Source organism: Schistocerca cancellata, chromosome 9 (assembly GCF_023864275.1).
Source record: "Schistocerca cancellata isolate TAMUIC-IGC-003103 chromosome 9, iqSchCanc2.1, whole genome shotgun sequence".
In the NCBI taxonomy this organism is placed as follows: Eukaryota; Metazoa; Arthropoda; class Insecta; order Orthoptera; family Acrididae; genus Schistocerca; species Schistocerca cancellata.
The window spans coordinates 394,326,567-394,338,827 of NC_064634.1; the positions used below are offsets into that span (position 1 = coordinate 394,326,567).

The 12,261-nt window shown below is 37.0% G+C and overlaps 1 protein-coding gene across 1 annotated transcript in view; it reads right to left on the reverse strand.

Moving 5' to 3' along the window:
* Positions 1-1,568: 1,568 nt before the first annotated feature.
* Positions 1,569-12,261, reverse strand: part of LOC126100559 (SH3 domain-containing protein Dlish) — a 79,217-nt gene continuing 68,524 nt past the window's right edge. The window contains exon 7 of the mRNA XM_049911178.1: positions 1,569-6,132. Coding sequence (XP_049767135.1) covers positions 5,968-6,132 — 165 coding nt within the window. The 3' untranslated portion in view covers positions 1,569-5,967. The remainder of the gene's footprint in view (positions 6,133-12,261) is intronic.

Here is a 12,261-nt window from a genome sequence, read left to right on the forward strand (position 1 = left end):
ATTCTTCTGTAGCACCACATTTCGAAAGCTTCTATTCTCTTCTTGTCCAAACTATTTACCGTCCATGTTTCACTTCCATACATGGCTACACTCCATACAAATACTTTCAGAAACGACTTCCTGACACTTAAATCTATACTCGATGTTAACAAATTTCTCTTCTTCAGAAACACTTTCCTTGCCATTGCCAGTCTACATTTTATATCCTCTCTACTTTGACCATAATCAGTTATTTTGCTCCCCAAATAGCAAAACTCCTTTACTACTTTAAGTGTCTCATTTCCTAATCTAATACCCTCAACATCACCTGACTTAATTCGACTACATTCCATTATCCTCATTTTGCTTTTGTTGATGTTCATCTTATATCCTCCCTTCAAGACACCATCCATTCCGTTCAACTGCTCTTCCAAGTCCTTTGCTGTCTCTGACAGAATTACAATGTCATCGGCGAACCTCAAAGTTTTTATTTCTTCTCCATGGATTTTAATACCTACTCCGAATTTTTCTTTTGTTTCCTTTACTGCTTGCTCAATATACAGGTTGAATAACATCGGGGAGAGGCTACAACCCTGTCTCACTCCCTTCCCAACCACTGCTTCCCTTTCATGTCCCTCAACTCTTATAACTGCCATCTGGTTTCTGTACAAATTGTAAATAGCCTTTCACTCCCCCTCATATAAAAACAAATACCAGGCACTAATACAATCACAGTTCTAACTGCAAAACATGATTTACCCAACATAATACCTCTATCATCCCACCATTCTCAGTCCCTGTGCTGTTGGCCAAACCCATCCCACATCCTATCAACTCCCTTGGTACCAATGCAGAGTCATTGAATAGGTATTGGATTGTAAATCCAAATGTTCAGGGTTCAGCCGTCATACAGTTGTATTTTTCTGTCACTTATCAATCCTTTCAACTCTGCCAATAATTTGTAAATGCAAAAATGCCAAGTTTGAGTATGGTTCGTGATCTATGATAACCTGTAAGTCCCATAACTGACTCAAACTTTACCCCTATGTGGACACAAGTGAATCAACTATAGAACAACATAGAGATCAAGCTCAAACTGCAGAGAATTTTTCTTAATACCAGGACACATTCCATGCTGTTTAGGTCATCATCCCTGTCCCAAAACACAACACACTATCATCACGGTTTGTCGTAACAACTAATCAAGCAGTACAGCAGCCGTCTGTTATTCTCTTCCCCATCTACGTCTTCTCAGATTCCTCCCTACACTGCTTTTACACTAGTACATTTCTCAACAAAACATATTTTTGTTGATATTGCCAACTTTTTAATGAATGGTATGAATCATACACTCTAATAGTTTTCATTTTCTTCATATTTGTCACTCTTTACCTGTCACGAGTGGGTAAAATTGCCATAGTAATTTCAATGAGCTCAAATTTTGTGCAGGTACCAAATCAATAAACCTTCTGCAAGTTTTGTGTGTTATTTTATCATAAGGCAACTGTGGTAAACAGGATATAAATAAAGGATATAAATTGGTGTGCAAAATAAAATAAAAATACCTTCTTAACATTTTGATGACTTCATTAAAAAATACTTACAAAATGGAAACACAAAAATTTTTAAACATAAACTATTAAAGTACAAATAGAAAACTTCTCAAACCACAATGCAACAAAGATAATTACTTCATTAAAATATATACATATATAACAATTAGCTTCACAATTACAAATCTGGTCACGACAATGACTTGCAGTTAATATGCTTCAAATATTGAGCAATATAGGCAGATTATAATAATTTCCCTATGTACACACACTCACACAAACACACTTGGAACAACGTCTCATTCCTCTTGTACTCAATCATATTCTTTCACTCATACAGTCCATTTTTCTCTGTAATAAATTCAAGCAGAAATACTGATAAACATGAGTAATGCAGACAAGTTAAGTTATTTGTGATGTCCCCTCTTATTTCACACCTTTTAGTGTGAAAAAGACTACCTTTCATGCCTTATTCTGAGGCAGCCTGTTGTTATAAATGCTACTGTAACATTTCAGAATGTTTTTGAGGGCAAAATATTTCTTAATGTAATGCTCAACGTATGTACAAATAGAAGAACAGGTGTTAAATTAAGATATATTTTAAATTAAATATATATATTTATGAGCACAACACTTCGCAAATTATGATCACTTTCACTTCGTTCTGGGAAGCTTATCTTGTTTGTTTTTATAAGTCATGGGAATTGGCACACATGTTTCCACTCATTTATAATTGTTCTAGACTGATGATTTTTAAAACAGTGTGATGGCATAGTGGGAAAACAATGGACTTCAGACAGGCAAAGATTTAGGCTGAAATCCTTAATGCAGCCACTGTAATGTTTCTGTTCATATACAATCAAAATCACTGCCATAATTTCATTCTGTTCCTTTTCCATCCCCTTCAACAACATACTGTGCCAAGTTTCAAATTTTACTGACCTTTGCCAAAGTGAAGGATTCCACAGGATAGCAACCAATGCAAAGGAGTCACTCTCAATCTATATGCCATGATAAATTAGTTATGAGGTTACAGAATTCTCTCTTCTCTCTAGAAGCCTGAAGGGAGTATATACAAAAAACAATTAACAGATTTAGTAACCATACATAAAATTTTATGGTACCTTACAGAAATCATTTTTCCCAATACAGAGAATTATATTCTCCGACTGAAAACAATACGTTTAAAATAATGACAACATATGTCTTTTTCCTTCCTACATTTTTCCCTTTCTCTTTTTACATGAACACAAAATGGTCATGCCAACTAGTAAAGCTTCATTTTACATGTCTTACATGCATATTTATTTTCAAATTGTCCTTGTATAATAAAGTCTTAACTTCTCAGTCACCTCTGATGTCACCATATTCACTTGAAAAAATGTAAATCATAAAAATTACATGACTTCGAATGAATTAAATACTTTGCAACAGGTACTGTCAGTGCAGAACTTTTACAGTCTAACATGTAAAATTTAGATATTCGTGTGTGAATTTTACTATGCAAGAGGTGAATGTAGCTCTGCTAATGAAAACTAAAAATAAAAATAAATATAATTGAATATTGGTTCAAGAGTTTACAAACATACTGCAGCCATAGATTGTCATAAGTACAATGTTATAGTCAAAAACAAAAAGAATGTTAAATAAAAAGAGAAGTTTCTTCTTGAGATTGTCTATCATCGATGGACATTTGTAGTTATTTCTGTATAAATTGACAATGTCCTAAACTAAATAAACAAACACAAACACTGAATTTCAACATAAACTTAGTTCTTTGCAGCATGTCAAACAGCTTTCCACATCAATAATGTGTTAGCAGTATTGTTTAGTTATAAGTAAAGTCAAACCAATGAAGCTACAAAATAACCATATTTACTGCAGAAGTTTGAAAGTACAACAGAAAATTAAAAAAATAATGATAAAGTTTAATTTTCAGAGATAATACAATGTGGGAAGGAGTACAAAAAAAAACATAAGTGTAAAACATTGCAAAAAGAGTTACGAGAGGGACTCACTTTTAATGCAGGAATCACAATGCCACACCTCACAGGAAACAAGAGAAAAGAAATGGAAAAGAAACAGACAAGATCTGAAATTCTAATGACATAAACAGGGACCAGAAAAAATTGCATTTTGCGATAAATGCAAAATAGATACAAATGCTGCCTCAAAATACAAAAAAATAAAAACACAAAATTACCTAATAGACACTATTTTATTGAATTACCTAATGGACACTATTTTATTGCAAATTGTATTCAGATGAACTAGTTCATGAGAGATAGTTTGAAATAGCTTTATTTTCTGCATATTAATATCAAAAATGTAACCAGTTTTCAGTTACTGGTATTGTACACCATCTCGTGAAGTTAAACTTTAAAGGTGATGTGCGTAACAACCTGTTTGCCAGATAAAAAGTGTAAAAATGCAACGACATATCAATGCACTGAATGTTCTGATGCCATGACAACTGCAAGTAGTTGAATTGTCTATTACAGATACACACTGCATAATGCAATGTAGTACTCAGCCACGAGATCTAGCGTTTTATAACAAAGAAATGCATACATCTTCAGCTGAAAAGATGGTATATCTGGGCACTTTTAACATGGCAAATTAGGTGGTGGATGTTTTGACCTGTGGTTGCATCAAATACTGCTAGAGGTCAGGCCGTATCTACATCATTAACAATACTCAGGAAGCCTCAACAAGCAATAGCATGGTAGCTGCCCCTGAAGTGTTTATGTCGTGCATTGCTCATGAGTTTCTTTTTTTTAATTTTGAAATAAGTGAGTGACTAATGCCAGTCCATCATTGATTTTGATTATGACCCTTATAACACCAAAAAAGATTGGTGATCCCTACGAGAATATACCAGTCCTGCTGTAGGCTTCGCTCTGCGAAAGGGAGGCGGGCTTGTTTCCCTGCACCACTCCTTCTCCTGTGGCAGCCAAAATTATAGTTTGTTAACACTACGGCCATCTGCCATTATAGCCTATAGTGCCCACACACTGAGCTATAGAAACTGGGAAAAAAAAAATCTGTAACATTTTTCAACTGCTTCGAAATTCTCCCCCGACACTGAAATATAGCATCCTATGTTTGGTTCTACTTATACACTAAATTCCTTCTCAGTTCTGTCTGTAGTGTTGTCAAGCATGTCACATGACCATGAACGCCCATAAACGGTTGGAATTAACAAGCTGCACATTCTGCAATCATCAAATTGGGTGGGAAAAGACAAATCATGTCCAAAAACATCTTAAACTGGAGACGCATTCAGTTCACCAGTGGGGAAATGCTAGTGTTTTTCAATAGAACAACCATTTTTGAAAGCTTAAATAAAGTCAAACAAAGAAAACGAAAGGACATTTTGACAGGAAAAGGTGTTGAAGATTTTGCAAAAGCAAACATTCTAGTCAAAAAGTCCCCAATCAGGCCTTTTTTACACAGTCATTTTCTAAGAACTAAGGCTCTGTTTGTCTCCTCTCATGTAGTGTGACAATCTTTCAAATGTTTGCATCTCACTTAAAAAAAAAAATTGCCAAAAATAGATGCTACATTTATTTTCTGGTCCCAAGTCATACGTAAACTGCAGACAAGAAAACAGTTGACAAAATGTTAAACAGCAGTGACAGAAGTTCCAAAGGAAAATATAAAATAAATCAGCAAAGGCAAATGAAACAAGAGAGAACATAAAACAAAAGAATAGGACAACAATTTTGAATATGTGTTAATTTTTTAGTAATCCCAACCCAGTATGAACTTATGACAAAATGAATTCTTAATACCTGTGAGGGTTAAGCATGTTCTGGTAGTCACTACTACAAGGCAAAGATCGAACAGTACAAGTAAATTCTGACATGTACACGTGCACGCACACACGCACACACACACACACACACACACACACACACACACACACACACACACACACATTATCTGCATAAAGACAAACATTTGTGACTAAACCATCTTGATGTAAAGTCAGAATTAGTGATGTAAAACGATAGTGCACATTTCACACAAATGGTACATCATCTCAATACTTTTCATACTGGAGTTAAGCTACATTACAAACATCTGCCTTCTTCACGTACAGAGTTTACTTTAAAGCCTCATACTTTGCACAGCAAAACACAGACAAAAAAAAATTAGAACATTCCTCCATAGATCATCACTTTTACAGTGACAGCAATGGAAATTTTACTAAGTGTAAGATTATGGCAAGATACATTAACCACAAAATTGTGATAAAAAAAGTGGAATTATATGAGAAGACAGCAGTGAGGTGAAAACTGTATATCATCATATTCCTAACAAGACCTCTCTCTCTCTCTCTCTCTCTCTCACACACACACACACACACACACACACACACAAAATAAATTTAATGGCAGCTGGAGTAAATCTTCTTTGTAGACCATTCTTTCTATAGACTTGTCATAGCTGGTGGTCGAGCATATGCTTTCGGTATGAAACCGTACTTGCGAGTTTTTGGAGCATATGCCCACAGCCAACCATCCACTGTCTGATTATTGAGGTCTGCATATATCCAATCACCACGTCGAACTGATAAGTCATCAGGAGCTTGAGCCTAAAAAAAATCAGAACATAGGTTATGAGAATACTGACAATGTTTTTTGTTTATTAATGAATGCAGAAATAAGTGCATGGGTGCATTTCTGGAAGTACAATGCATTTGCTACATAACTGCAATTTAACGGCTGATGTTTTTGAACACACAGGTAAAACAGTTAAGAGAAAAGATGTTGCACATCAAGACACCATTAAGCTTTTATTTGTCTCAAATAACATTGCCGGCACAACAACAGGAAAAGCTATAACATGTGTCACATTGGATGGCACTCCAGTTTTGAAACATTTTGGCTGTCCCCTCTACTAATCCCACACACCAAATAAGGCAGTCTTCCTAAAACCACCTTGTCGTGAATAGTAGTCAATGATGGCGTACTTCATTCATTGCTGTGTGTAGTAAACTTTCTAAGATTTTACAGCATAAAAACTGTATCACCCCTCTTTCACCACGCATAACCAAATCTCATCCACTCCACAGTTGTTTATTACTCTCTCTGCCTGTGCAGATGTGCCTTCTTACATGACTTGTACTATAGTAAAGGTGTCTAGGCAACATCCATGGAAAACTTTATTTTTGACAGACACACACAATGTGTGCTCACGGAGGAAGAGGTAGATAACACATATTGTCTTTATTAAAAAGTAGTGAATTACAGTTACGGCTATCCAACTCCAAAAGATAAAACAATGTATCAGAAATAGTTCTGAATAAGGTGTGCAGCATTAGTACTACCGACTGACCTATCAAAGGAGGACTCACAACCTGTCCTCATAGCTCCACTTCAAAATGTAGGAGATGGGATACCAGTGAAAGTGGAGCTGAGAGAGCAGGTCATGCGTGAGTCATGCTTTGATATCTCAGCTGGTAGAGCATTTGTCTACAAAAGGCAAGGGTCCCAGACACCAGTTCCAGTCCAGCACACAGCATTAATCTGTCAGAAAGCTTTAATGCAGAATTTATGTGATGGGGGGTTTACCAGATATTTCGGTCTCAATACAGGAAATCACAACATACAACCACCTGCATAAAGATAAATTTTCTGTTCATTTCAGTAGAGTACCCTGTGTCTCGAATTGTGAATCAGACAATGTGATTTGCGTTCAGTCTGTCTACGTGTCTCGAAGGATCACTTCAAGCTTGGACCATACAGGCAGTGTCACTTTATGGCAAGAAAGATTATAAACATGTTCATTATGAACAGAACACACTTCTCAGTACTGTGATACACAAAAAAGCTGAGCTAATCGATACATGGAATGGCAACCCAACTCAATGGACTAGGTTCTCTTCACTGTTTGTAGTATTTATCTGGTGTCTGATGGTCACATGAGTGTGGAGGTAACAATATACATCTCAGGCAGATAGTCCCTTGGATTCAACATGGAGGTGCTACCATTACTTATACTTAGTATGTTCAAACACTGCTGTGTTACAGATTCAGGATGAACACAGCAAATATTGTGTTTCTTGCAGTAAAAATAATTTCAAGCCAATCGAAATAATACGTATCACAAAAACGTACACAGGGTGTATACGCAGACAATGGGGGGCAGGGGGGGGGGGACCACGGATTTCCTGACTAAAAGTACACTTTCTCCCAGGTGAAAACGCACTTTTCCGTCTTAAGTGACTGTATATTTTCCCTCCGAACTGTAAAACTTATCAATCTTTTGAATGGTTATGGTTTTATACGAGGGCGTAGAATTTCCCGGCACTTTAGAAAACAAAACTCAGGGAAAAAAACACGTTTTGGAAAGATCGTCAATGAGAAGCAACACGTACCCTGCATATTTTCGTATTACGAAAGCATAAATTCTAATTCCACCAAAAACCGCATGTTACTTTCCCAAGCATTGAAATCGAGATTGCGATGCGCTTAGGTAAGCCAGTCATAGCTCATGTCACGTGATCTAACCAGCCAATGACAGCGGATATTCAGAACATAGACACATGATGTAGTCAGCCAATCAGCCACATCACTGTTAAGTAGCGCCAACACACAAACAAGAAAAGTTAATGGTTTAAATTGGTATACATAGAGTTACTACAAGAAAAGCAAAGCTTTCACATATAATTTTGGTCTCTAAGGTTAATAAGCTGCAAGAGAAGCTAAGCTTCCACATATAACGTTGATCTTTTTTCACTTGCTACACTTTAAGATACATCGCACAAATGTGCTAGTAAAATTTTTAATAACGACATAAATGTCTCGACATCAAAGAGTTGATTTTTAAATGAGAGTCAAACGCTGTTTGATTTTTCAAAATTCATTTTACATTCTCGCACATAGAGGATACCCCAAGAGCATTGGCATGTGCACATTTAAAGTGCATACTTAAAGTGCACATTCATATGTCCAGATTCCTAAAGAAGAAGTCTTCGGCATGATATTATAAGCTTTTCAGTGTGGTTTTCGAAACACTACTGTGTTATCTCATGTTTGGTTATTTATTATGGCTTAATGCCACACGTGCTAGAAGATGAAAACGTGCACTTGAAATGAAGCGAACAGTTGGAATTAAACACTTCATTTCAAATACATGGTCTGTCTCAGCAGAAAAGATTAATAAAAGCCAAATTTCTTTAGCAAACCAACAAAACCAACTTCATTGTTCTGCAAGGGGATTAATGCTTGACTGTCAGAAAGGTGGAAATAAAATAAAATCTGAAACTAATAACAAATTTTTGGCTTCCATAATTATGTGAATGTATTTTAAGTCACTTGTAGCTTCCCGCCACTGATATCCGTTTTGTTTTCATTTGACATGAGAGCATTAACGAAGAGGGAGCAGCAAGATCACAAAATAATGTAAACATGGGTCACATGGAGACTATCCACTTGTCCACTGTAACTCATACTGCTCTGCGCATCAGCCCTGGATCTATGATAGTTCCGAACCGGGACAATATTTGATAGCCCCCCCCACCCCCCACCCCGAGCGATTGAGGTAGTAATTTTTTTTAAAAATCGGATTTTCCAAAACATGTTCATTTTATAGCGCACATCTTTCTGCAGAATCTGATACATAAAACATGTGTTCATGTGTTCAAGGAAATGTAAGACGTTATTTGATCTTAAGTGTGTCAACGTGCAGTGCCACGCCTCTTCACACAGTAATCTTCAATCGCACGTCACTGTATTTTGCTCTGTAGAATTGAAACTTGTATATTTTGCAATGGATGCCATCAAACTATATACAGGACAGTGGAAATTAAAATGTCCTGTGGTGCCTCTCCTGCTTCCACTCGGCTCGTGTGACATCCTGCCCCCCCCCCCTCTCTCTCTCTCTCTCTCTCTCTCTCTCTCTATCAATCTCTCTCTCTCTATCAATGTCTCTCTCTTCTTTTTTTAAAAAAAAAAAGGGGGGAAAGAAGAAGAAGCAGCTCACAATTAATATTGGATGGGATTACTTGTAATCATGAGAACAAGAGCTCTTCGGAAAATTTTCACTCTTTATTGCCTATTAGCTAATAACTTGCAGCCGCGCGGGATTAGCCGAGCGGTCTAAGGTGCTGCAGTCCTGGACTGTGTGGCTGGTCCCGGCTGAGGTTTGAGTCCTCCCTCGGGCATGGGTTTGTGTGTTTGTCCTTAGGATTATTTAGGTTAAGTGGTGTGTAAGCTTAGGGACTGATGACCTTAGCAGTTAAGTCCCATAAGATTTCACACACATTTGAACACTTTGAACAATAACTTGCATAAAATTAAATGTATGGTACATAAAACCAGTAAAGAAGAGAGAAGCAAGACAGTACACATTTCTTCAATCCTTAGCTCCTAGAATTTTTTTCTCTCTAATCGTGCTACAGCTTTACACAGTGTGCTTTCCTTTCTCCGAAAGAATCTATTACCACATCAAAGTTTGTCAAACGTTTTCCACATTGAAAATCAAAATGTCGTTGACTAATACTGAAACAGCTGTTAATACAACTAGCACCCAAGACTGGTGTGGTTTCTCGAACTGATTACATCTATTTTGTCACTGTCTGCTCGATAAAACAAAATAGGCCTTGCAGCAATTTTAACACACACCAAATAAATGAGACTGTTTTGACACAAAAGGTCATTTTTATAACATAACAGAATATAACTCACAAAGTACCAATATCAAATGACTTTTAGGCCTACTGCGAGCAAAAGGCTTTATGTTAGAAAATAGTTTCACATTTCATTCATACGCTCCAGTTTCTCAAGCATGAGACAGAAAAGCAGTAGTACGAAATTTTTTATAAATTTGGAATTGTGATATTCTTCCATAATTTGTGTCATGTCCCCGTTTCTTCTCCTTCCTCATTCTAACAAACAATCTTATCACTAATTCTGTAACTATTCCTGCCATTGATAAAACTTATTCGCCGGTTAACTTCACTAAAGCTGTCAGGATCATCAGTTTCGTTATCCCGCGATTATCTTCTGGATAGGCTTTGTTAAATGTTTATAGAACACATTTTCCGCACTGCTTCCAGAACAGAACTAGTCTGGGACTGTACAACTGGCCCTTACTAGTGCAGCGATCTGGCCAAAAATTTTCTGTCAAAATTTCATTTTCTTGGATACACTGAGAAGATAATACTTAATCTTTCTTACCTGTTATTCCTGTTAGTCGTTTATTTCCACTCTGGTAGTCTGAATCTATGGATTTTGCTAGTAAATATAACAACGCTGATCATACGCAAACCCAATCAACCACGTAATCAGACAGCGATTGGCATTCATCCGCTCAGCTTTATTCCGCTCAGCTCGCATAGCCCCGTCCCCATTTTGTACGTAGGAAAGTTTATTTCTAGATATGACGAGAACTCCCCTGACAGACATTACATACATTAAGCACGCATTAAAAAATCAACTTATGATTCATTCAGAAATCAAGTTAGAAGGTGTTCAAAAATGTTAAAAAACCAACATGGATGCGTTCAAATTCATATGAATAAAGACAGACCAACGTGCGTTGGATGCTACGCGCTTTGTGAAACAAGTTTTTTTTTTTCATCAAGAATATGATGACTATGCCGCCCCCCCCCCCCCCCCCCCCCGGAAATGCCACCAGCGTCAGATACCTCGGTTTGCCCCCCACCCCTCCTAGACTCAGCGTATGCACAAGGCTGACAGCTTGGGCGCGCCAGTAAATTTTTTCCCGATGGCATCTAGGTGCTTACTCAGACTGCTTACACAGCCAACAGCCACATTTCTGTAGCCGGAAACGGGAGAAGATATGCGACTCAACTGCGCATGCGCATGACCCTGCTCGTAACTGCTATAACGACTCTAATGTAAACAGTTGTGACGCTACTTTCATCGGAAGCAATTTGTTGTTATGAAGCATTGCATTGTCTTCCTAAAGCCTTTGGCACATTTTGATGCTGGCAGACGCTTGTATGTATGAGTATTGTGTTTTGTTGTTGTATATGGCGCATTTCCTTTGCAATTTAAGTTTTATTTTCGTTTTTTTTTTTTTTCTCTCTCATTCATCTTTCATTGCTGCAGTATTATTTTGCAGTAGTGGGACATAGTAATATCCTTTGTTAGACTATCAGTTCTTACCCGTCAAAATTACAAAAATTTAACTGAAAACTAAAACAATGGAAAGTTCCTGGAATTCGAAGAAATTCCCAGGTTTCTACCGGATGAAAATTTCCCGGGTTTTTCCCGGATCTCCCCGTTGTCCCGGGTCATATAGACAATGGTACAGTAGTTAAACGAAATAGAATTTTACAAATAACATAGGCCAAGGAAGAAATATTTTGAGTTTTTTTGTTAGGCTAATGTTAAACTGATGGTTTTTTGGGCATAGCAATTGTCTGCCCACTGGCTCATATTTGCTTTCTCTCTTCCTCTTAACACATCTAATACAGCTTCTTCTCTCAGAAACTGTATGTTGCACATCTTGGTGTACTAACTGACTGTTCCAAAAGCTATTCTAATTTGTTGAACACGGGTTCACACAGAAATATAATGTGGATCCTATTGTTGCCTAAGAACTCAGTAACAATCTTCATAAATAATACCCACAAACATCTCATTCATTGTCATTTTCCATTCAAAGCCGAGATTTTTCAAATGTGAAGCCCAACACACCTTCTTTTCATTTGATTCTGATACATGCAAGACTTTTTGCAGAGATATTTGAA